At 37.1% G+C, this 27,081-nt stretch overlaps 2 protein-coding genes across 3 annotated transcripts in view; one reads left to right on the plus strand and one right to left on the minus strand.

The window, feature by feature from the left end:
* The window catches only part of CFAP119 (cilia and flagella associated protein 119), a 36,076-nt gene extending 20,640 nt beyond the window's left edge, over window positions 1-15,436 (minus strand). The window contains exons 1-6 of the mRNA XM_056553177.1: window positions 15,414-15,436; window positions 15,209-15,240; window positions 12,929-12,994; window positions 5,095-5,264; window positions 3,188-3,258; window positions 134-250 (exon numbers count right to left, since the gene is read on the minus strand). Of these exons, the coding sequence (XP_056409152.1) occupies window positions 134-250; window positions 3,188-3,258; window positions 5,095-5,264; window positions 12,929-12,994; window positions 15,209-15,234 (450 nt within the window). The 5' untranslated portion in view covers window positions 15,235-15,240; window positions 15,414-15,436. The remainder of the gene's footprint in view (window positions 1-133; window positions 251-3,187; window positions 3,259-5,094; window positions 5,265-12,928; window positions 12,995-15,208; window positions 15,241-15,413) is intronic.
* A 1,884-nt stretch (window positions 15,437-17,320) lies between these two features.
* RNF40 (ring finger protein 40) overlaps window positions 17,321-27,081 on the plus strand; it is a 63,069-nt gene continuing 53,308 nt past the window's right edge. The window contains exon 1 of one of the 2 annotated variants that reach the window (XM_056553176.1): window positions 17,321-17,601. The gene's annotated coding sequence lies outside the window, so the exon portion shown is untranslated. The remainder of the gene's footprint in view (window positions 17,602-27,081) is intronic. The other variant, XM_056553175.1, reaches the window with a different exon arrangement.

The raw sequence follows: 27,081 nt of genomic DNA on the forward strand, positions 1-27,081 counted from the left end.
GTAAGGAAACAAGATGGTGCTCAGCGTTTCAGCGGAGGAATGAGAGCGCCCCCCCCGCAGGTCTGTCCCTCCAGATCTGGAATCTGAGTGCTGGGGGACTCCCCATTGTGCCCCAGACCCCTGCCCTTCTTACCTGAGGAGTGAACACGTATTTATACAGCTTGAAATGGCGGAAATAAGTCTCTACCATATAGTGCGATATGAGCAGGAGCTGCTGCGGGGAGAAGAACTCGCTGCTGAAGGGAGGACGCTGCAGAAGGAAAGAAACCCAATAATATAATTATACAGAGTCCGGGGCCACCAGAGACTTACTGGAGAAGGAAAGAAACCCAATAATATAATTATACAGAGTCCGGGGCACGGGGCCACCAGAGAAGGAAAGAAACCCAATAATATAATTATACAGAGTCCGGGGCACGGGGCCACCAGAGACTTACTGGAGAAGGAAAGAAACCCAATAATATAATTATACAGAGTCCGGGGCACGGGGCCACCAGAGAAGGAAAGAAACCCAATAATATAATTATACAGAGTCCGGGGCACGGGGCCACCAGAGACTTACTGGAGAAGGAGAGAAACCCAATAATATAATTATACAGAGTCCGGGGCACGGGGCCACCAGAGAAGGAAAGAAACCCAATAATAAAATCATACAGAGTCCGGGGCACGGGGCCACCAGAGACTTACTGGAGAAGGAGAGAAACCCAATAATATAATCATACAGAGTCCGGGGCACGGGGCCACCAGAGACTTACTGGAGAAGGAGAGAAACCCAATAATAAAATCATACAGAGTCCGGGGCACGGGGCCACCAGAGACTTACCGGAGAAGGAAAGAAACCCAATAATATAATCATACAGAGTCCGGGGCCACCAGAGACTTACCGGAGAAGGAAAGAAACCCAATAATATAATCATACAGAGTCCGGGGCACGGGGCCACCAGAGACTTATCAGAGAAGGAGAGAAACCCATTAATATAATTATACAGAGTCCGGGGCCACCAGAGACTTACTGGAGAAGGAAAGAAACCCAATAATATAATCATACAGAGTCCGGGGCACAAGGCCACCAGAGACTTACCGGAGAAGGAAAGAAACACAATAATATAATCATTCAGAGTCCGGGGCACGGGGCCACCAGAGACATACCGGAGAAGGAAAGAAACCCAATAATATAATTATACAGAGTCCGGGGCCACCAGAGACTTACCGGAGAAGGAAAGAAACCCAATAATATAATAATACAGAGTCCGGGGCACGGGGCCACCAGAGACTTACCGGAGAAGGAAAGAAACCCAATAATATAATTATACAGAGTCCGGGGCCACCAGAGACTTACCAGAGAAGGAGAGAAACCAAATAATATAATTATACAGAGTCCAGGGCCACCAGAGACTTACCGGAGAAGGAAAGAAACCCAATAATATAATAATACAGAGTCCGGGGCACGGGGCCACCAGAGACTTACCGGAGAAGGAAAGAAACACAATAATATAATCATTCAGAGTCCGGGGCACGGGGCCACCAGAGACATACCGGAGAAGGAAAGAAACCTAATAATATTATCATACAGAGTCCGGGGCCACCAGAGACTTACCGGAGAAGGAAAGAAACACAATAATATAATCATTCAGAGTCCGGGGCACGGGGCCACCAGAGACATACCGGAGAAGGAAAGAAACACAATAATATAATTATACAGAGTCCAGGGCCACCAGAGACTTACCGGAGAAGGAAAGAAACCCAATAATATAATAATACAGAGTCCGGGGCACGGGGCCACCAGAGACTTACCGGAGAAGGAAAGAAACCCAATAATATAATTATACAGAGTCCGGGGCCACCAGAGACTTACCGGAGAAGGAGAGAAACCAGATAATATAATTATACAGAGTCCGGGGCATGGGGCCACCAGAGACTTACCAGAGAAGGAAAGAAACCCAATAATATAATTATACAGAGTCCGGGGCATGGGGCCACCAGAGACTTACCGGAGAAGGAAAGAAACCCAATAATATAATTATACAGAGTCCGGGGCACGGCGCCACCAGAGACTTACCGGAGAAGGAAAGAAACCCAATAATATAATTATACAGAGTCCGGGGCACGGGGCCACCAGAGACTTATCGGAGAAGGAAAGAAACACAATAATATAATCATACAGAGTCCGGGGCACGGCGCCACCAGAGACTTACCGGAGAAGGAAAGAAACCCAATAATATAATTATACAGAGTCCGGGGCACGGGGCCACCAGAGACTTACCAGAGAAGGAAAGAAACCCAATAATATAATTATACAGAGTCCGGGGCATGGGGCCACCAGAGACTTACCAGAGAAGGAAAGAAACCCAATAATATAATTATACAGAGTCCGGGGCATGGGGCCACCAGAGACTTACCGGAGAAGGAAAGAAACCCAATAATATAATTATACAGAGTCCGGGGCCACCAGAGACTTATCGGAGAAGGAAAGAAACACAATAATATAATCATACAGAGTCCGGGGCACGGCGCCACCAGAGACTTACCGGAGAAGGAAAGAAACCCAATAATATAATTATACAGAGTCCGGGGCACGGGGCCACCAGAGACTTACTGGAGAAGGAGAGAAACCCAATAATATAATTATACAGAGTCCGGGGCCACCAGAGACTTACCGGAGAAGGAGAGAAACCCAATAATATAATTATACAGAGTCCGGGGCACGGGGCCACCAGAGACTTACCGGAGAAGGAAAGAAACCCATTAATATAATTATACAGAGTCCGGGGCACGGGGCCACCAGAGACTTACCGGAGAAGGAAAGAAACCCAATAATATAATCATACAGAGTCCGGGGCCACCAGAGACTTACCAAAGAAGGAAAGAAACCCAATAATATAATCATACAGAGTCCGGGGCACGGGGCCACCAGAGACTTACCGGAGAATGAAAGAAACCCAATAATATAATCATACAGAGTCCGGGGCCACCAGAGACTTACCGGAGAAGGAAAGAAACCCAATAATTTAATCATACAGAGTCCGGGGCACGGGGACACCAGAGACTTACTGGAGAAGGAGAGAAACCCAATAATATAATTATACAGAGTCCGGGGCACGGGGCCACCAGAGACTTACCGGAGAAGGAAAGAAACCCAATAATATAATCATACAGAGTCCGGGGCACGGGGCCACCAGAGACTTACCAGTACAGCATGGCGGAGGAGCAGCAACTGAAGGAGGCCATGACACTCAGCAACATTCCCCAGGGGTGATCCTAGACAGATAAAGGGGGCAACGTGAGAAGGGGTGTGACCCCAAATACTATCCTAGAGATGACTGATGGGTGACCCCAAATACTATCCTAGAGATGACTGATGGGTGACCCCAAATACTGCTCTAGAGATGACTGATGGGTGACCCCAAATACTGCTCTACAAATGACTGATGTGTGACCCCAAATACTATCCTAGAGATGACTGATGTGTGACCCCAAATGCTATCCTAGAGATGACTGATGGGTGACCCCACAAACTATCCGAGAGATGACTGATGGGTGACCCCAAATACTATCCTAGAGATGACTGATGGGTGACCCCAAATACTATCCTAGAGATGACTGATGGGTGACCCAAAATACTGATCTACAAATGACTGATGTGTGACCCCAAATACTATCCTAGAGATGACTGATGGGTGACCACAAATTCTATCCTAGAGATGACTGATGGGTGACCCCAAATACTATCCTAGAAATGACTGATGGGTGACCCCAAATACTATCCTAGAAATGACTGATGGGTGACCCCAAATACTGATCTAGAGATGACTGATGGGTGACCCCAAATACTATCCTAGAGATGACTGATGGGTGACCCCAAATACTATCCTAGAGATGACTGATGGGTGACCCCAAATACTATCCTAGAGATGACTGATGGGTGACCCCAAATACTATCCTAGAGATGACTGATGGGTGACCCCAAATGCTATCCTAGAGATGACTGATGGGTGACCCCAAATGCTATCCTAGAGATGACTGATGGGTGACCCCAAATACTGATCTACAAATGACTGATGTGTGACCCCAAATGCTACCCTAGAGATCACTGATGGGTGACCCCACAAACTATCCTAGAGATGACTGATGGGTGACCCCAAATACTATCCTAGAGATGACTGATGGGTGACCCCAAATACTGCTCTAAAGATGACTGATGTGTGACCCCAAATACTATCCTAGAGATGACTGATGGGTGACCCCAAATACTGCTCTAAAGATGACTGATGTGTGACCCCAAATACTATCCTAGAGATGACTGATGGGTGATCCCAAATACTATCCTAGAGATGACTGATGGGTGACCCCAAATACTATCCTAGAGATGACTGATGGGTGACCCCAAATACTGATCTACAAATGACTGATGTGTGACCCCAAATGCTACCCTAGAGATGACTGATGGGTGACCCCACAAACTATCCTAGAGATGACTGATGGGTGACCCCAAATACTATCCTAGAGATGACTGATGGGTGACCCCAAATACTATCCTAGAGATGACTGATGGGTGACCCAAAATACTGATCTACAAATGACTGATGTGTGACCCCAAATACTATCCTAGAGATGACTGATGGGTGACCCCAAATACTATCCTAGAGATGACTGATGGGTGACCCCAAATACTATCCTAGAGATGACTGATGTGTGACCCCAAATGCTATCCTAGAGATGACTGATGGGTGACCCCACAAACTATCCTAGAGATGACTGATGGGTGACCCCAAATACTATCCTAGAGATGACTGATGTGTGACCCCAAATACTATCCTAGAGATGACTGATGGGTGACCCCAAATACTATCCTAGAGATGACTGATGGGTGACCCCAAATACTATCCTAGAGATGACTGATGGGTGACCCCAAATACTATCCTAGAGATGACTGATGGGTGACCCCAAATACCAGAGATGACTGATGGGTGACCCCAAATACCAGAGATGACTGATGGGTGACCCCAAATACCAGAGATGACTGATGGGTGACCCCAAATACCAGAGATGACTGATGGGTGACCCCACATAGGTGACATCCCTGACCTCTCTCACCTACACATGCCGCGTGCGTCTCCTTCACGATGGAAAAGACACATGACGTCTGCTCCCTGGTGAAGCCGCTGTCCCAGCAAAACCGCAAAGCGTGATAATACAGATCTAATAGAGCAGAGGAGCGAAGGTCACCTGGGGGGCTCCCTGCAGTCAGCCAATCAGAGAGAACTCTGCGCGAGAGGACCAGAAAGGGTTAAATACTGTCATTTATCATCTATAGAGCTGTAATCAGGGGAGGTCACATGATAATGATGTGGGAGGAGTCATATACTGTCATTTATTATCTATAGAAATGTAATCAGGAGAGGTCACATGATAATGATGGGGGAGGAGTCATATACTGTCATTTATTATCTATAGAGATGTAATCAGGAGAGGTCACATGATAATGATGGGGAGGAGTCATATACTGTCATTTATTATCTATAGAAATGTAATCAGGAGAGGTCACATGATAATGATGGGGGAGGAGTCATATACTGTCGTTTATTATCTATAGAAATGTAATCAGGGGAGGTCACATGATAATGATGGGGGAGGAGTCATATACTGTCATTTATCATCTATAGAGATATAATCAGGAGAGGTCACATGATAATGATGGGGAGGAGTCATATACTGTCATTTATTATCTATAGAAATGTAATCAGGAGAGGTCACATGATAATGATGGGGGAGGAGTCATATACTGTCATTTATTATCTATAGAGGTGTAATCAGGAGAGGTCACATGATAATGATGGGGGAGGAGTCATATACTGTCATTTATTATCTATAGAGATATAATCAGGAGAGGTCACATGATAATGATGGGGGAGGAGTCATATACTGTCATTTATTATCTATAGAGGTGTAATCAGGGGAGGTCACATGATAATGATGGGGGAGGAGTCATATACTGTCATTTATTATCTATAGAAATGTAATCAGGAGAGGTCACATGATAATGATGGGGGAGGAGTCATATACTGTCATTTATTATCTATAGAGATATAATCAGGGGAGGTCACATGATAATGATGGGGGAGGAGTCATATACTGTCATTTATTATCTATAGAGGTGTAATCAGGGGAGGTCACATGATAATGATGGGGGAGGAGTCATATACTGTCATTTATTATCTATAGAAATGTAATCAGGGGAGGTCACATGATAATGATGGGGGAGGAGTCATATACTGTCATTTATTATCTATAGAAATGTAATCAGGAGAGGTCACATGATAATGATGGGGGAGGAGTCATATACTGTCATTTATTATCTATAGAGGTGTAATCAGGAGAGGTCACATGATAATGATGGGGGAGGAGTCATATACTGTCATTTATTATCTATAGAGGTGTAATCAGGGGAGGTCACATGATAATGATGGGGGAGGAGTCATATACTGTCATTTATTATCTATAGAGATGTAATCAGGAGAGGTCACATGATAATGATGGGGGAGGAGTCATATACTGTCATTTATTATCTATAGAGATGTAATCAGGAGAGGTCACATGATAATGATGGGGGAGGAGTCATATACTGTCATTTATTATCTATAGAAATGTAATCAGGGGAGGTCACATGATAATGATGGGGGAGGAGTCATATACTGTCATTTATTATCTATAGAGATGTAATCAGGAGAGGTCACATGATAATAATGGGGAGGAGTCATATACTGTCATTTATTATCTATAGAGATATAATCAGGAGAGGTCACATGATAATGATGGGGGAGGAGTCATATACTGTCATTTATTATCTATAGAGGTGTAATCAGGGGAGGTCACATGATAATGATGGGGGAGGAGTCATATACTGTCATTTATTATCTATAGAAATGTAATCAGTAGAGGTCACATGATAATGATGGGGGAGGAGTCATATACTGTCATTTATTATCTATAGAGGTGCAATCAGGAGAGGTCACATGATAATGATGGGGGAGGAGTCATATACTGTCATTTATTATCTATAGAGATGTAATCAGGAGAGGTCACATGATAATGATGGGGAGGAGTCATATACTGTCATTTATTACCTATAGAGGTGTAATCAGGGGAGGTCACATGATAATGATGGGGGAGGAGTCATATACTGTCATTTATTACCTATAGAGATGTAATCAGGAGAGGTCACATGATAATGATGGGGGAGGAGTCATATACTGTCATTTATTATCTATAGAGATATAATCAGGGGAGGTCACATGATAATGATGGGGGAGGAGTCATATACTGTCATTTATTATCTATAGAGGTGTAATCAGGAGAGGTCACATGATAATGATGGGGAGGAGTCATATACTGTCATTTATTATCTATAGAGATATAATCAGGAGAGGTCACATGATAATGATGGGGAGGAGTCATATACTGTCATTTATTATCTATAGAGATGTAATCAGGAGAGATCACATGATAATGATGGGGGAGGAGTCATATACTGTCATTTATTATCTATAGAGATGTAATCAGGAGAGGTCACATGATAATGATGGGGGAGGAGTCATATACTGTCATTTATTATCTATAGAAATGTAATCAGGAGAGGTCACATGATAATGATGGGGGAGGAGTCATATACTGTCATTTATTATCTATAGAGGTGTAATCAGGAGAGGTCACATGATAATGATGGGGGAGGAGTCATATACTGTCATTTATTATCTATAGAAATGTAATCAGGAGAGGTCACATGATAATGATGGGGGAGGAGTCATATACTGTCATTTATTATCTATAGAGATGTAATCAGGAGAGGTCACATGATAATGATGGGGGAGGAGTCATATACTGTCATTTATTATCTATAGAGGTGTAATCAGGAGAGGTCACATGATAATGATGGGGGAGGAGTCATATACTGTCATTTATTATCTATAGAGGTGTAATCAGGAGAGGTCACATGATAATGATGGGGGAGGAGTCATATACTGTCATTTATCATCTATAGAGATGTAATCAGGAGAGGTCACATGATAATGATGGGGAGGAGTCATATACTGTCATTTATTATCTATAGAAATGTAATCAGGAGAGGTCACATGATAATGATGTGGGAGGAGTCATATACTGTCATTTATTATCTATAGAAATGTAATCAGGAGAGGTCACATGATAATGATGGGGGAGGAGTCATATACTGTCATTTATTATCTATAGAAATGTAATCAGGAGAGGTCACATGATAATGATGTGGGAGGAGTCATATACTGTCATTTATTATCTATAGAAATGTAATCAGGGGAGGTCACATGATAATGATGGGGGAGGAGTCATATACTGTCATTTATTATCTATAGAGGTGTAATCAGGGGAGGTCACATGATAATGATGGGGGAGGAGTCATATACTGTCATTTATTATCTATAGAGGTGTAATCAGGGGAGGTCACATGATAATGATGGGGGAGGAGTCATATACTGTCATTTATTATCTATAGAGATATAATCAGGGGAGGTCACATGATAATGATGGGGGAGGAGTCATATACTGTCATTTATTATCTATAGAGATATAATCAGGAGAGGTCACATGATAATGATGGGGGAGGAGTCATATACTGTCATTTATTATCTATAGAGGTGTAATCAGGGGAGGTCACATGATAATGATGGGGGAGGAGTCATATACTGTCATTTATTATCTATAGAAATGTAATCAAGAGAGGTCACATGATAATGATGGGGGAGGAGTCATATACTGTCATTTATTATCTATAGAGGTGTAATCAGGAGAGGTCACATGATAATGATGGGGGAGGAGTCATATACTGTCATTTATTATCTATAGAGATATAATCAGGAGAGGTCACATGATAATGATGGGGGAGGAGTCATATACTGTCATTTATTATCTATAGAAATGTAATCAGGAGAGATCACATGATAATGATGGGGGAGGAGTCATATACTGTCATTTATTATCTATAGAAATGTAATCAGGAGAGGTCACATGATAATGATGGGGGAGGAGTCATATACTGTCATTTATTATCTATAGAGATATAATCAGGAGAGGTCACATGATAATGATGGGGGAGGAGTCATATACTGTCATTTATTATCTATAGAAATGTAATCAGGAGAGGTCACATGATAATGATGGGGGAGGAGTCATATACTGTCATTTATTATCTATAGAAATGTAATCAGGAGAGGTCACATGATAATGATGGGGGAGGAGTCATATACTGTCATTTATTATCTATAGAAATGTAATCAGGAGAGGTCACATGATAATGATGGGGGAGGAGTCATATACTGTCATTTATTATCTATAGAGATGTAATCAGGAGAGGTCACATGATAATGATGGGGGAGGAGTCATATACTGTCATTTATTATCTATAGAAATGTAATCAGGAGAGGTCACATGATAATGATGGGGGAGGAGTCATATACTGTCATTTATTATCTATAGAGATGTAATCAGGAGAGGTCACATGATAATGATGGGGGAGGAGTCATATACTGTCATTTATTATCTATAGAGGTGTAATCAGGAGAGGTCACATGATAATGATGGGGAGGAGTCATATACTGTCATTTATTATCTATAGAGGTGTAATCAGGAGAGGTCACATGATAATGATGGGGGAGGAGTCATATACTGTCATTTATTATCTATAGAAATGTAATCAGGAGAGGTCACATGATAATGATGGGGGAGGAGTCATATACTGTCATTTATTATCTATAGAGATATAATCAGGAGAGGTCACATGATAATGATGGGGGAGGAGTCATATACTGTCATTTATTATCTATAGAGGTGTAATCAGGGGAGGTCACATGATAATGATGGGGGAGGAGTCATATACTGTCATTTATTATCTATAGAGATGTAATCAGGAGAGATCACATGATAATGATGGGGGAGGAGTCATATACTGTCATTTATTATCTATAGAGATGTAATCAGGAGAGATCACATGATAATGATGGGGGAGGAGTCATATACTGTCATTTATTATCTATAGAGATGTAATCAGGAGAGGTCACATGATAATGATGGGGGAGGAGTCATATACTGTCATTTATTATCTATAGAAATGTAATCAGGAGAGGTCACATGATAATGATGGGGGAGGAGTCATATACTGTCATTTATTATCTATAGAGATATAATCAGGAGAGGTCACATGATAATGATGGGGGAGGAGTCATATACTGTCATTTATTATCTATAGAGATATAATCAGGGGAGGTCACATGATAATGATGGGGGAGGAGTCATATACTGTCATTTATTATCTATAGAGATATAATCAGGAGAGGTCACATGATAATGATGGGGGAGGAGTCATATACTGTCATTTATTATCTATAGAGGTGTAATCAGGGGAGGTCACATGATAATGATGGGGGAGGAGTCATATACTGTCATTTATTATCTATAGAGATATAATCAGGAGAGGTCACATGATAATGATGGGGGAGGAGTCATATACTGTCATTTATTATCTATAGAAATGTAATCAGGGGAGGTCACATGATAATGATGGGGGAGGAGTCATATACTGTCATTTATTATCTATAGAGATGTAATCAGGAGAGGTCACATGATAATGATGGGGGAGGAGTCATATACTGTCATTTATTATCTATAGAGGTGTAATCAGGGGAGGTCACATGATAATGATGGGGGAGGAGTCATATACTGTCATTTATTATCTATAGAAATGTAATCAGGGGAGGTCACATGATAATGATGGGGAGGAGTCATATACTGTCATTTATTATCTATAGAGATATAATCAGGAGAGGTCACATGATAATGATGGGGAGGAGTCATATACTGTCATTTATTATCTATAGAGGTGTAATCAGGGGAGGTCACATGATAATGATGGAGGAGGAGTCATATACTGTCATTTATTATCTATAGAGATATAATCAGGGGAGGTCACATGATAATGATGGGGGAGGAGTCATATACTGTCATTTATTATCTATAGAGGTGTAATCAGGGGAGGTCACATGATAATGATGGGGGAGGAGTCATATACTGTCATTTATTATCTATAGAAATGTAATCAGGAGAGGTCACATGATAATGATGGGGGAGGAGTCATATACTGTCATTTATTATCTATAGAAATGTAATCAGGAGAGGTCACATGATAATGATGGGGGAGGAGTCATATACTGTCATTTATTATCTATAGAAATGTAATCAGGAGAGGTCACATGATAATGATGGGGGAGGAGTCATATACTGTCATTTATTATCTATAGAGATATAATCAGGAGAGGTCACATGATAATGATGGGGGAGGAGTCATATACTGTCATTTATTATCTATAGAGATATAATCAGGAGAGGTCACATGATAATGATGGGGGAGGAGTCATATACTGTCATTTATTATCTATAGAGATGTAATCAGGAGAGGTCACATGATAATGATGGGGGAGGAGTCATATACTGTCATTTATTATCTATAGAGATATAATCAGGAGAGGTCACATGATAATGATGGGGAGGAGTCATATACTGTCATTTATTATCTATAGAGGTGTAATCAGGGGAGGTCACATGATAATGATGGGGGAGGAGTCATATACTGTCATTTATTATCTATAGAGGTGTAATCAGGAGAGGTCACATGATAATGATGTGGGAGGAGTCATATACTGTCATTTATTATCTATAGAAATGTAATCAGGGGAGGTCACATGATAATGATGGGGAGGAGTCATATACTGTCATTTATTATCTATAGAGATATAATCAGGAGAGGTCACATGATAATGATGGGGAGGAGTCATATACTGTCATTTATTATCTATAGAGGTGTAATCAGGAGAGGTCACATGATAATGATGGGGGAGGAGTCATATACTGTCATTTATTATCTATAGAGGTGTAATCAGGGGAGGTCACATGATAATGATGGGGGAGGAGTCATATACTGTCATTTATTATCTATAGAGATGTAATCAGGAGAGATCACATGATAATGATGGGGGAGCAGTCATATACTGTCATTTATTATCTATAGAGGTGTAATCAGGAGAGGTCACATGATAATGATGGGGGAGGAGTCATATACTGTCATTTATTATCTATAGAAATGTAATCAGGAGAGGTCACATGATAATGATGGGGGAGGAGTCATATACTGTCATTTATTATCTATAGAGATATAATCAGGGGAGGTCACATGATAATGATGGGGGAGGAGTCATATACTGTCATTTATTATCTATAGAGGTGTAATCAGGGGAGGTCACATGATAATGATGGGGGAGGAGTCATATACTGTCATTTATTATCTATAGAGATATAATCAGGGGAGGTCACATGATAATGATGGGGGAGGAGTCATATACTGTCATTTATTATCTATAGAGGTGTAATCAGGGGAGGTCACATGATAATGATGGGGGAGGAGTCATATACTGTCATTTATTATCTATAGAAATGTAATCAGGAGAGGTCACATGATAATGATGGGGAGGAGTCATATACTGTCATTTATTATCTATAGAAATGTAATCAGGAGAGGTCACATGATAATGATGGGGGAGGAGTCATATACTGTCATTTATTATCTATAGAGATGTAATCAGGAGAGATCACATGATAATGATGGGGAGGAGTCATATACTGTCATTTATTATCTATAGAGATATAATCAGGAGAGGTCACATGATAATGATGGGGGAGGAGTCATATACTGTCATTTATTATCTATAGAGATATAATCAGGGGAGGTCACATGATAATGATGGGGGAGGAGTCATATACTGTTGTAATGGACCTGGCAGTGGATGATGAATTGTAGTACAGAACTTCCCCCACTCATAGCACATGGGTCTCACCAATCACATCCTACCTGCAGAGTTCCCCGCTGCTCTGAGCATGCTCCAGCCTCTCCAGGTCACCCACAGATATATCTCTCCTAAAAGAACAAAATCGGTAAGATGCAAAGTAATGAGGACCACGGAGGAGTAAACAGGAATCAGATGAGAGGCCAGGAGGGCACTGGCACTGCTGTGGTAACCGGGAGCATATGAAAAGTCCCTGGCTCCGAAGAGTTAAGCACAGTCCCTCTATGCAGCCTCTTTTACGGTGGGGCTCAGCGGTAAAAGTACAAAGAAAGATGAAAACTGCGTCAGCTCACCAAGTAAATGTCAGGCGGGTGCACATACAGCTGCAGGTTCACAAGAGGAGAAACGGGTGTCGCTCTTGTGTACACCTGTATGTGCACCTGTATGTACACCTGTATGTATGTGCACCTGTATGTATGTGCACCTGTATGTACACCTGTATGTATGTGCACCTGTATGTACACATGTATGTATGTGCACCTGTATGTGACCTGTATGTACACCTGTATGTATGTGCACCTGTATGTACACATGTATGTATGTGCACCTGTATGTGACCTGTATGTACACCTGTATGTATGTACACCTGTATGTATGTACACCTGTATGTATGTGCACCTGTATGTGCACCTGTATGTATGTGCACCTGTATGTGCACCTGTATGTATGTGCACCTGTATGTACACCTGTATGTATGTGCACCTGTATGTGCACCTGTATGTACACCTGTATGTATGTGCACCTGTATGTGCACCTGTATGTACACCTGTATGTACACCTGTATGTACGTGCACCTGTATGTACACCTGTATGTGCACCTGTATGTATGAGCACCTGTATGTATGTACACCTGTATGTATGTACACCTGTATGTGACCTGTATGTACACATGTATGTATGTGCACGTGTATGTGACCTGTATGTGCACCTGTATGTACACCTGTATGTATGTGCACCTGTATGTACACCTGTATGTGCACCTGTATGTGCACCTGTATGTATGAGCACCTGTATGTACACCTGTATGTATGTACACCTGTATGTGCACCTGTATGTGACCTGTATGTACACATGTATGTATGTGCACGTGTATGTGACCTGTATGTGCACCTGTATGTACACCTGTATGTATGTACACCTGTATGTACACCTGTATGTATGTACACCTGTATGTGCACCTGTATGTGACCTGTATGTGCACCTGTATGTATGTGCACCTGTATGTATGTGCACCTGTATGAGCACCTGTATGTGCACCTGTATGTATGTACACCTGTATGTGCACCTGTATGAGCACCTGTATGTGCACCTGTATGAGCACCTGTATGTATGTACACCTGTATGTGCACCTGTATGTATGTACACCTGTATGAGCACCTGTATGTATGTACACCTGTATGTATGTGCACCTGTAAGTGCACCTGTATGTATGTACACCTGTATGAGCACCTGTATGTGCACCTGTATGTATGTACACCTTATGTATGTACACCTGTATGTGCACCTGTATGAGCACCTGTCTGTGCACGTGTATGTATGTACACCTGTATGTGCACCTGTATGAGCACCTGTATGTGACCTGTATGTGACCTGTATGTGCACCTGTATGTGCACCTGTATGCGCACCTGTATGTACACCTGTATGTATGTGCACCTGTATGTGACCGGTATGTACACCTGTATGTATGTGCACCTGTATGTGCACCTGTATGTATGTGCACCTGTATGTGCACCTGTATGTATGTGCACCTGTATGTGCACCTGTATGAGCATCTGTATGTATGTGCACCTGTATGTGACCTGTATGTACACCTGTATGTGCACCTGTATGTATGTGCACCTGTATGTGCACCTGTATGAGCACCTGTATGTGACCTGTATGTACACCTGTATGTACACCTGTATGTATGTGCACCTGTATGTACACATGTATGTATGTATGTATGTGCACCTGTATGTGACCTGTATGTACACCTGTATGTATGTGCACCTGTATGTACACCTGTATGTATGTGCACCTGTATGTACACATGTAAGTATGTGCACCTGTATGTGACCTGTATGTACACCTGTATGTATGTACACCTGTACGTGCACCTGTATGTATGTGCACCTGTATGTGACCTGTATGTACACCTGTATGTGCACCTGTATGTATGTGCACCTGTATGTACACCTGTATGTACGTGCACCTGTATGTGCACCTGTATGTACACCTGTATGTACACCTGTATGTGCACCCGCCTGACGTTTATCTGGTGAACAGCAGGTATATATATATTCACCATAGACAGATTGGGGCTTCTCTCATCTTCACCTGAAAAAGAAAAGAAAAACATCAGGACATATAAGGAGCCCACATGAGCCCTATCCTCACTCACCCGATTCTCCCCCTCACTCACCCGATTCTCCCCCTCACTCACCCAGACCTCTCCCTCACTCACCCGATTCTCCCCCTCACTCGCCCGGACCTCTCCCTCACTCACTCACCCGGTTTTCTCTCTCCCTCACTCGCCCGGACCTCCCCCTCACTCACCCAGTTTTCTCTCCGTCACTCACCCGGTTTTCTCTCCCTCACTCACTCACTCGGTTTTCTCTCTTCCTCACTCGCCCGGACCTCTCCCTCACTCACCCGGATTTCTCTCTCCCTCACTCACCCAGTTTTCTCTCCGTCACTCACCCAGTCTCTCTCCCTCACTCACCCGATTCTCCCCCTCACTCGCCCGGACCTCTCCCTCACTCACCCGATTCTCCCCCTCACTCGCCCGGACCTCTCCCTCACTCACCCGATTCTCCCCCTCACTCGCCCGGACCTCTCCCTCACTCACCCGATTCTCCCCCTCACTCGCCCGGACCTCTCCCTCACTCACCTGGTTTTCTCCCTCCCTAACTCACCCAGTTTTCTCTCCCTCACTCACCCAGTTTTCTCTCCCTCACTCACCCAGTTTTCTCTCTCCCTCACCCGGATTTCTCCCTCCCTCACTCACTCGCCCGGTTTTCTCTCCCTCACTCACTCGCCCGGTTTCCTCTCCCTCACTCACTCGCCCGGTTTCCTCCCCCTCACTCACTCGCCCGGTTTCCTCCCCCTCACTCACTCGCCCGGTTTCCTCCCCCTCACTCACTCGCCCGGTTTCCTCCCCCTCACTCACTCGCCCGGTTTCCTCCCCCTCACTCACTCGCCCGGTTTCCTCCCCCTCACTCACTCGCCCGGTTTCCTCTCCCTCACTCACTCACTCGCCCGGTTTCCTCTCCCTCACTCACTCACCCGGTTTCCTCTCCCTCACTCACTCGCCCGGTTTCCTCTCCCTCACTCACTCGCCCGGTTTCCTCTCCCTCACTCACTCGGTTTCCTCTCCCTCACTCGCCCGGTTTTCTCTCCCCGTCACTCACCCGGTTTTCTCTCCCTCACTCGCCCGGTTTTCTCTCCCTCACTCGCCCGGTTTTCTCTCCCTCACTCGCCCGGTTTTCTCTCCCTCACTCACCCGGTTTTCTCTCCCTCACTCACTCACTCACTCACCCGGTTTTCTCTCTCTCACTCACTCGCCCGGTCTCTCTCCGTCACTCACCCGGTTTTCTCTCCCTCACTCACCCGGTTTTCTCTCCCTCACTCACTCACTCACCCGGTTTTCTCTCTCTCACTCACTCGCCCGGTCTCTCTCCGTCACTCACCCGGTTTTCTCTCCGTCACTCACCCGGTTTTCTCTCCCTCACTCACCCGGTTTTCTCTCCCTCACCCGGTTTTCTCTCCGTCACTCACCCGGTTTTCTCTCCCTCACTCACCCGGTTTTCTCTCCCTCACTCACCCGGTTTTCTCTCCGTCACTCACCCGGTTTTCTCTCCCTCACTCACCCTGTTTTCTCTCCCTCACTCACCCGGTTTTCTCTCCCTCACTCACTCACTCACTCACCCGGTTTTCTCTCCCTCACTCACCCTGTTTTCTCTCCCTCACTCACCCGGTTTTCTCTCCCTCACTCACTCACTCACTCACCCGGTTTTCTCTCTCTCACTCACTCGGTTTTCTCTCACTCACTCACCCGGTTTTCTCTCTCTCACTCACTCGGTTTTCTCTCACTCACTCACTCGCCCGGTCTCTCTCCGTCACTCACCCGGTTTTCTCTCCCTCACTCACCCGGTTTTCTCTCCCTCACTCACTCACTCACCCGGTTTTCTCTCTCTCACTCACTCGGTTTTCTCTCACTCACTCACTCGCCCGGTCTCTCTCCGTCACTCACCCGGTTTTCTCTCCCTCACTCACCCGGTTTTCTCTCCCTCACTCACCCGGTTTTCTCTCCGTCACTCACCCGGTTTTCTCTCCCTCACTCACCCGGTTTTCTCTCACTCACCCGGTTTTCTCTCCGTCACTCACCCGGTTTTCTCTCCCTCACTCACCCGGTTTTCTCTCCCTCACTCGTCCTGTCTCTCTCCCCTTATCTCCGCTCTGGTCTTCGGCGTCCGGTCTCCAAGACAACTGGTTACCACTAGCAACGGCGGGTGGGCGGGTTCATAACTTAGCAGCCAATAGCAGCCGAGCTTCCCATGATTGATAGCCACAGCGACTATTAAGTGCACAGGAGAAGCGCAGGAGGGAGGAAGTGACGTATAGCTGGTGGATGTCGGGGCGCATGCGCGCTGTGCACAGGGTGACTTCCGGCTGTAGTGAGTGAAGGCTGTGGAGAAGGTAAGTGCGGTACCGCATCGTTTATCTGTCACAACTGTTCATATTCTGCGATTTCTTCTAGTGTGCGCTTGTCGTGCCGGTGTGTACGGGGGCCCGAGGAGCTGAGCTGCGGTATTTATGTGTCCGGTGCGTTACCTGTGTAATGTGTACAGTGATGTGTGCGGTATAATGTACGGGGGGAGGGGACGGGCGGAGGATAATAATATGAACTATAATGTTATCCATAGAAGATAATAATAATAATAATAATAATAATATCCAGAGGAGGAAGAATAATAATAATATATCCATAGAAGATAATAATAATAATAATAATAATAATATCCAGAGGAGGAGGAATAATAATAATAATAATATATCCAGAGGAGGAGGAGGAATAATAATAATAATATATCCAGAGGAGGAGGAATAATAATAATAATAATAATAATAATAATAATAATAATAATAATAATAATAATAATAATAATATATCCAGAGGAGGAATAATAATAATAATAATAATATATCCAGAGGAGGAATAATAATAATAATAATAATATATCCAGAGGAGGAATAATAATAATAATAATAATAATAATAATAATAATAATAATAATAATAATAATAATAATAATAATAATAATATATCCAGAGGAGTAATAATAATAATAATAATATATCCAGAGGAGGAATAATAATAATATATCCAGAGGAGGAATAATAATAATAATAATATATCCAGAGGAGGAATAATAATAATATATCCAGAGGAGGAGGAATAATAATAATAATAATAATATATCCAGAGGAGGAATAATAATAATATATCCAGATGAGGAGGAATAATAATAATATATCCAGAGGAGGAATAATAATATATCCAGAGGAGGAATAATAATAATAATAATAATAATAATAATAATAATAATAATAATAATAATAATAATAATATATCCAGAGGAGGAGTAATAATAATAATAATAATAATAATAATAATAATAATAATAATAATAATATATCCAGAGGAGGAGGAATAATAATAATAATAATAATATATCCAGAGGAGGAGGAATAATAATAATAATATATCCAGAGGAGGAATAATAATAATATATCCAGATGAGGAGGAATAATAATATATCCAGAGGAGGAATAATAATAATAATAATAATATATCCAGATGAGGAGGAATAATAATATATCCAGAGGAGGAATAATAATAATAATAATAATAATAATAATAATAATAATAATAATAATAATAATAATATATCCAGAGGAGGAGGAATAATAATAATATATCCAGAGGAGGAATAATAATAATATATCCAGATGAGGAGGAATAATAATAATATATCCAGAGGAGGAATAATAATAATATATCCAGATGAGGAGGAATAATAATAATATATCCAGAGGAGGAATAATAATATATCCAGAGGAGGAATAATAATAATAATAATAATATATCCAGATGAGGAGGAATAATAATATATCCAGAGGAGGAATAATAATAATAATATTATTATTATTATTATTATTATTATTATTATTATTATTATTATTATTATTCCTCCTCTGGATATATTATTATTCCTCCTCATCTGGATATATTATTATTATTATTATTATTATTATTATTATTATTATTATTATTATTAATAATAATATATCCAGAGGAGGAGGAATAATAATAATATATCCAGATGAGGAGGAATAATAATAATATATCCAGAGGAGGAATAATAATATATCCAGAGGAGGAATAATAATAATAATAATAATAATAATAATAATAATAATAATAATAATAATAATATATCCAGAGGAGTAATAATAATAATAATATCCAGAGGAGGAATAATAATAATAATATATCCAGAGGAGGAATAATAATAATAATAATAATAATAATAATATATCCAGAGGAGGAATAATAATAATAATATATCCAGATGAGGAGGAATAATAATATATCCAGAGGAGGAATAATAATAATAATAATAATAATAATAATAATAATAATAATAATAATAATAATAATAATAATAATAATAATAATATATCCAGAGGAGTAATAATAATAATAATAATAATAATAATAATATATCCAGAGGAGGAGGAATAATAATATATCCAGAGGAGTAATAATAATAATAATAATAATAATATCCAGAGGAGGAATAATAATAATAATATATCCAGAGGAGGAATAATAATAATAATAATAATAATATCCAGAGGAGGAATAATAATAATAATATATCCAGAGGAGGAGTAATAATAATAATAATAATAATAATAATAATAATAATAATAATAATAATAATAATAATAATAATAATATATCCAGAGGAGGAATAATAATAATAATATATCCAGATGAGGAGGAATAATAATATATCCAGAGGAGGAATAATAATAATAATAATAATAATAATAATAATAATAATAATAATAATAATAATAATAATAATATATCCAGAGGAGGAATAATAATAATAATAATAATATATCCAGAGGAGGAGGAATAATAATAATAATAATATATCCAGAGGAGGAGGAATAATAATATATCCAGAGGAGGAAGAATAATAATAATATATCCAGAGGAGGAGGAATAATAATAATAATAATAATAACAATATATCCAGAGGAGGAGGAATAATAATAATAATAATAATAATAATATATCCAGAGGAGGAGGAATAATAATATATCCAGAGGAGGAATAATAATAATAATATAATATCCAGAGGAATAATATAATATCCAGAGGAATAATAACAATAATAATAATATATCCAGAGGAGGAGTAATAATAATAATATATCCAGAGGAGGAATAATAATAATAATATATCCAGAGGAGGAGTAATAATAATAATAATAATATATCCAGAGGAGGAATGATAATAATAATAATAATAATTAATAATATATCCAGAGGAGGAGGAAGAATAATAATAATATATCCAGAGGAGGAGGAATAATAATATATCCGGAGGAGGAATAATAATATATCCAGAGGAGGCGGAATAATAATAATAATATATCCAGAGGAGGAGGAATAATAATAATAATATATCCAGAGGAGGAGGAATAATAATAATAATATATCCAGAGGAGGAGGAATAATAATAATATATCCAGAGGAGGAATAATAATAATATATCCAGATGAGGAGGAATAATAATAATATATCCAGAGGAGGAATAATAATATATCCAGAGGAGGAATAATAATAATAATAATAATAATAATATATCCAGATGAGGAGGAATAATAATATATCCAGAGGAGGAATAATAATAATAATAATAATAATAATAATAATAATAATAATAATATATCCAGAGGAGGAGGAATAATAATAATATATCCAGAGGAGGAATAATAATAATATATCCAGATGAGGAGGAATAATAATAATATATCCAGATGAGGAGGAATAATAATAATATATCCAGAGGAGGAATAATAATATATCCAGAGGAGGAATAATAATAATAATAATAATAATATATCCAGATGAGGAGGAATAATAATATATCCAGAGGAGGAATAATAATAATAATAATAATAATAATAATAATAATAATAATAATAATAATATATCCAGAGGAGGAGGAATAATAATAATATATCCAGAGGAGGAATAATAATATATCCAGAGGAGGAATAATAATAATAATAATAATATATCCAGATGAGGAGGAATAATAATATATCCAGAGGAGGAATAATAATAATAATAATAATAATAATAATAATAATAATAATAATAATAATAATATATCCAGAGGAGGAGGAATAATAATAATAATAATAATAATAATAATAATAATAATATATCCAGAGGAGGAATAATAATAATAATAATAATAATATATCCAGATGAGGAGGAATAATAATATATCCAGAGGAGGAATAATAATAATAATAATAATAATAATAATATATCCAGAGGAGGAATAATAATAATAATAATAATAATATATCCAGAGGAGGAGGAATAATAATAATAATAATAATATATCCAGAGGAGGAGGAATAATAATATATCCAGAGGAGGAAGAATAATAATAATATATCCAGAGGAGGAGGAATAATAATAATAATAATAACAATATATCCAGAGGAGGAGGAATAATAATAATAATAATAATAATATATCCAGAGGAGGAGGAATAATAATATATCCAGAGGAGGAATAATAATAATAATATAATATCCAGAGGAATAATAATAATATAATATCCAGAGGAATAATAATAATAATATAATATCCAGAGGAATAATAACAATAATAATAATATATCCAGAGGAGGAGTAATAATAATAATATATCCAGAGGAGGAGTAATAATAATAATATATCCAGAGGAGGAATAATAATAATAATATATCCAGAGGAGGAGTAATAATAATAATAATAATAATAATAATATCCAGAGGAGGAATAATAATAATATATCCAGAGGAGGAGGAATAATAATATATCCAGATGAGGAGGAATAATAATAATATATCCAGAGGAGGAATAATAATATATCCAGAGGAGGAATAATAATAATAATAATAATATATCCAGATGAGGAGGAATAATAATATATCCAGAGGAGGAATAATAATAATAATAATAATAATAATAATATATCCAGAGGAGGAGGAATAATAATAATAATAATAATAATAATAATATATCCAGATGAGGAGGAATAATAATATATCCAGAGGAGTAATAATAATAATAATAATAATAATAATAATAATAATAATAATAATAATAATATATCCAGAGGAGGAATAATAATAATAATAATAATAATAATAATATATCCAGAGGAGGAGGAATAATAATAATAATAATATATCCAGAGGAGGAGGAATAATAATATATCCAGAGGAGGAAGAATAATAATAATATATCCAGAGGAGGAGGAATAATAATAATAATAATAACAATATATCCAGAGGAGGAGGAATAATAATAATAATAATATATCCAGAGGAGGAGGAATAATAATATATCCAGAGGAGGAATAATAATAATAATATAATATCCAGAGGAATAATAATAATATAATATCCAGAGGAATAATAATAATAATATAATATCCAGAGGAATAATAACAATAATAATAATATATCCAGAGGAGGAGTAATAATAATAATATATCCAGAGGAGAAATAATAATAATAATATATCCAGAGGAGGAGTAATAATAATAATAATAATATATCCAGAGGAGGAATGATAATAATAATAATAATAATTAATAATATATCCAGAGGAGGAGGAAGAATAATAATAATATATCCAGAGGAGGAGGAATAATAATATATCCGGAGGAGGAATAATAATATATCCAGAGGAGGCGGAATAATAATAATAATATATCCAGAGGAGGAGGAATAATAATAATAATATATCCAGAGGAGGAGGAATAATAATAATAATATATCCAGAGGAGGAGGAATAATAATATATCCAGAGGAGGAATAATAATAATATATCCAGAGGAGGAGGAAGAATAATAATAATAATAATATATCCAGAGGAGGAGGAAGAATAATAATAATAATAATATCCGGAGGAATAATAATAATAATAATAATAATAATACCTAATATATCCAGAGGAGGAATAATAATAATAATAATATATCCAGAGGAGGAATAATAATAATAATAATAATAATATATCCAGAGGAGGAGGAATAATAATATATCCAGAGGAGTAATAATAATAATAATAATAATAATATCCAGAGGAGGAATAATAATAATAATATATCCAGAGGAGGAATAATAATAATAATAATAATAATAATAATAATAATAATAATAATAATAATAATATCCAGAGGAGGAATAATAATAATAATATATCCAGAGGAGGAATAATAATAATAATAATAATAATAATAATAATAATAATAATAATAATAATAATAATAATAATAATAATAATATATCCAGAGGAGGAGGAATAATAATAATAATAATAATATAATATATCCAGAGGAGGAATAATAATATATCCAGAGGAGGAAGAATAATAATAATAATAATAATAATAATATATCCAGAAGAGGAGGAATAATAATATATCCAGAGGAGGAATAATAATAATAATAATAATAATAATAATAATAATAATAATAATAATAATAATAATAATAATAATAATAATAATAATAATAATAATAATAATATATCCAGAGGAGGAATAATAATAATATATCCAGAGGAGGAATAATAATAATATATCCAGAGGAGGAATAATAATAATATATCCAGAGGAGGAATAATAATAATAATAATAATATATCCAGAGGAGGAATAATAATAATAATAATATATCCAGAGGAGGAATAATAATAATAATAATAATAATAATAATAATAATATATCCAGAGGAGGAATAATAATAATAATAATATATCCAGAGGAGGAATAATAATAATAATAATAATAATATATCCAGAGGAGGAAGAATAATAATAATAATATATCCAGAGGAGGAGGAATAATAATAATAATAATAATATATCCGGAGGAGGAATAATAATAATAATAATAAATAATAATAATAATAATAATAATATATCCAGAGGAGGAAGAATAATAATAATAATAATAATATATCCGGAGGAGGAATAATAATAATAATAATAATAATATATCCAGAGGAGGAGGAGTAATAATAATAATAATAATAATATATCCAGAGGAGGAGGAATAATAATAATAATAATAATATATCCGGAGGAGGAATAATAATAATAATAATAATAATAATAATATATCCAGAGGAGGAGGAATAATAATATATCCAGAGGAGGAGGAATAATAATAATAATAATATATCCAGAGGAGGAGGAATAATAATATATCCAGAGGAGGAATAATAATAATAATAATATATCCAGAGGAGGAGGAATAATAATAATAATAATATATCCAGAGGAGGAGGAATAATAATATATCCAGAGGAGGAAGAATAATAATAATATATCCAGAGGAGGAGGAATAATAATAATAATAATAACAATATATCCAGAGGAGGAGGAATAATAATAATAATAATAATAATATATCCAGAGGAGGAGGAATAATAATAATAATAATAATAATAATAATATATCCAGAGGAGGAGGAATAATAATAATAATAATAATATATATCCAGAGGAGGAATAATAATAATATATCCAGAGGAGGAATAATAATAATAATAATAATAATATATCCAGAGGAATAATAATAATAATATAATATCCAGAGGAATAATAATAATAATAATAATAATATAATATCCAGAGGAATAATAATAATAATAATAATAATATAATATCCAGAGGAATAATAATAATAATAATAATAATAATATATCCAGAGGAGTAGTAATAATAATAATAATAATAATAATAATAATAATATCCAGAGGAGGAATAATAATAATATCCAGAGGAGGAGGAATAATAATAATAATAATAATAATAATAATATCCAGAGGAGGAATAATAATAATATCCAGAGGAGGAATAATAATAATAATAATAATATATCCAGAGGAGGAATAATAATAATAATAATAATATATCCAGAGGAGGAATAATAATAATAATAATAATATATCCAGAGGAGGAATAATAATAATAATAATAATATATCCAGAGGAGGAATAATAATAATAATAATATATCCAGAGGAGGAATAATAATAATAATAATATATCCAGAGGAGGAATAATAATAATAATAATAATAATAATAATAATAATAATAATAATAATATATCCAGAGGAGGAGGAATAATAATAATAATATATCCAGAGGAGGAGGAATAATAATAATAATATATCCAGAGGAGGAGGAATAATAATAATAATATATCCAGAGGAGGAAGAATAATAATAATATATCCAGAGGAGGAAGAATAATAATAATAATATATCCAGAGGAAGAATAATAATAATAATAATATATCCAGAGGAGGAGGAATAATAATAATAATAATAATAATAATAATAATAATAATAATAATAATAATAATATATCCAGAGGAGTAATAATAATAATAATAATAATAATAATAATAAATCCAGAGGAGGAGGAATAATAATAATAATAATATATCCAGAGGAGGAATAATAATAATAATAATATATCCAGAGGAGGAGGAATAATAATAATATATCCAGAGGAGGAATAATAATAATAATATATCCAGAGGAGGAGGAATAATAATAATAATATATCCAGAGGAGGAAGAATAATAATAATAATAATATCCAGAGGAGAATAATAATAATAATATATCCAGAGGAGGAAAATAATAATAATCCAGAGGAGGAATAATAATAATAATAATAATAATAATATATCCAGAGGAGGAATAATAATAATAATAATATCCAGAGGATAATAATAATAATAATATATCCAGAGGAGATAATAATAATAATATATCCAGAGGAGAGAATAATAATAATAATATATCCAGAGGAGGATTAATAATAATAATATATCCAGAGGAGGAATAATAATAATAATATAATATCCAGAGGAGAATAATAATAATAATAATATATCCAGAGAGAATAATAATAATAATAAATCCAGAGGAATAATAATAATATATCCAGAGGAGGAGAATAATAATAATAATATCCAGAGGAAGGCATAATATAATAATATATCCAGAGGAGGAAGAATAATAATAATATATATCCCAGAGGAATAATAATAAAATATCAGAATCAAACAAAATCAGAGGAGGAATAATATAATAATAATATATCCAGAGGAGGAGGATAATAATAATAATATAAAATAATAAAATAATACTATCCCAGAGGAGGAAGAATAATAATAATAATAATATATCCAGAGGAGGAGGAATAATATATCCAGAGGAGGAGGAATAATAATAATAATAATATATCCCAGAGGAGGAAGAATAATAATACCGTATATACTCGAGTATAAGCCGACCCGAGTATAAGCCGAGACCCCTAATTTCAACCCAAAATCCCAGGAAAAGTTATTGACTCGAGTATAAGCCTAGGGTGGGAAATACCTCATCCCCCCCCTGTCATCATCCAGACCCGTCATTAACATCCTCATCATCCCCTTGTCATCATCCCACACATCCCCCCTTCATCATCCCCTTGTCATCATCCCACACATCCCCTTATCATCCCACACATCCCCCCTTCATCATCCCCTTGTCATCATCCCACACATCCCCCCTTCATCATCCCCTTGTCATCATCCCACACATCCCCCCTTCATCATCCCCTTGTAATCATCCCCACACCCCCCCCCCCCCCTTCATCATCCTCTTCTCATCATTCGCCCTCAGTGGTCTTCAACCTGCGGACCTCCAGAGGTTTCAAAACTACAACTCCCCAGCAAGCCCGGGCAGCCATCGGCTGTCCGGGCAACCTCGGAGGTCCGCAGGTTGAAGACCCCCACCCCCCCCCCCCCT

Source organism: Hyla sarda, unplaced genomic scaffold (genome assembly GCF_029499605.1).
Source record: "Hyla sarda isolate aHylSar1 unplaced genomic scaffold, aHylSar1.hap1 scaffold_253, whole genome shotgun sequence".
NCBI lineage: Eukaryota > Metazoa > Chordata > Amphibia > Anura > Hylidae > Hyla > Hyla sarda.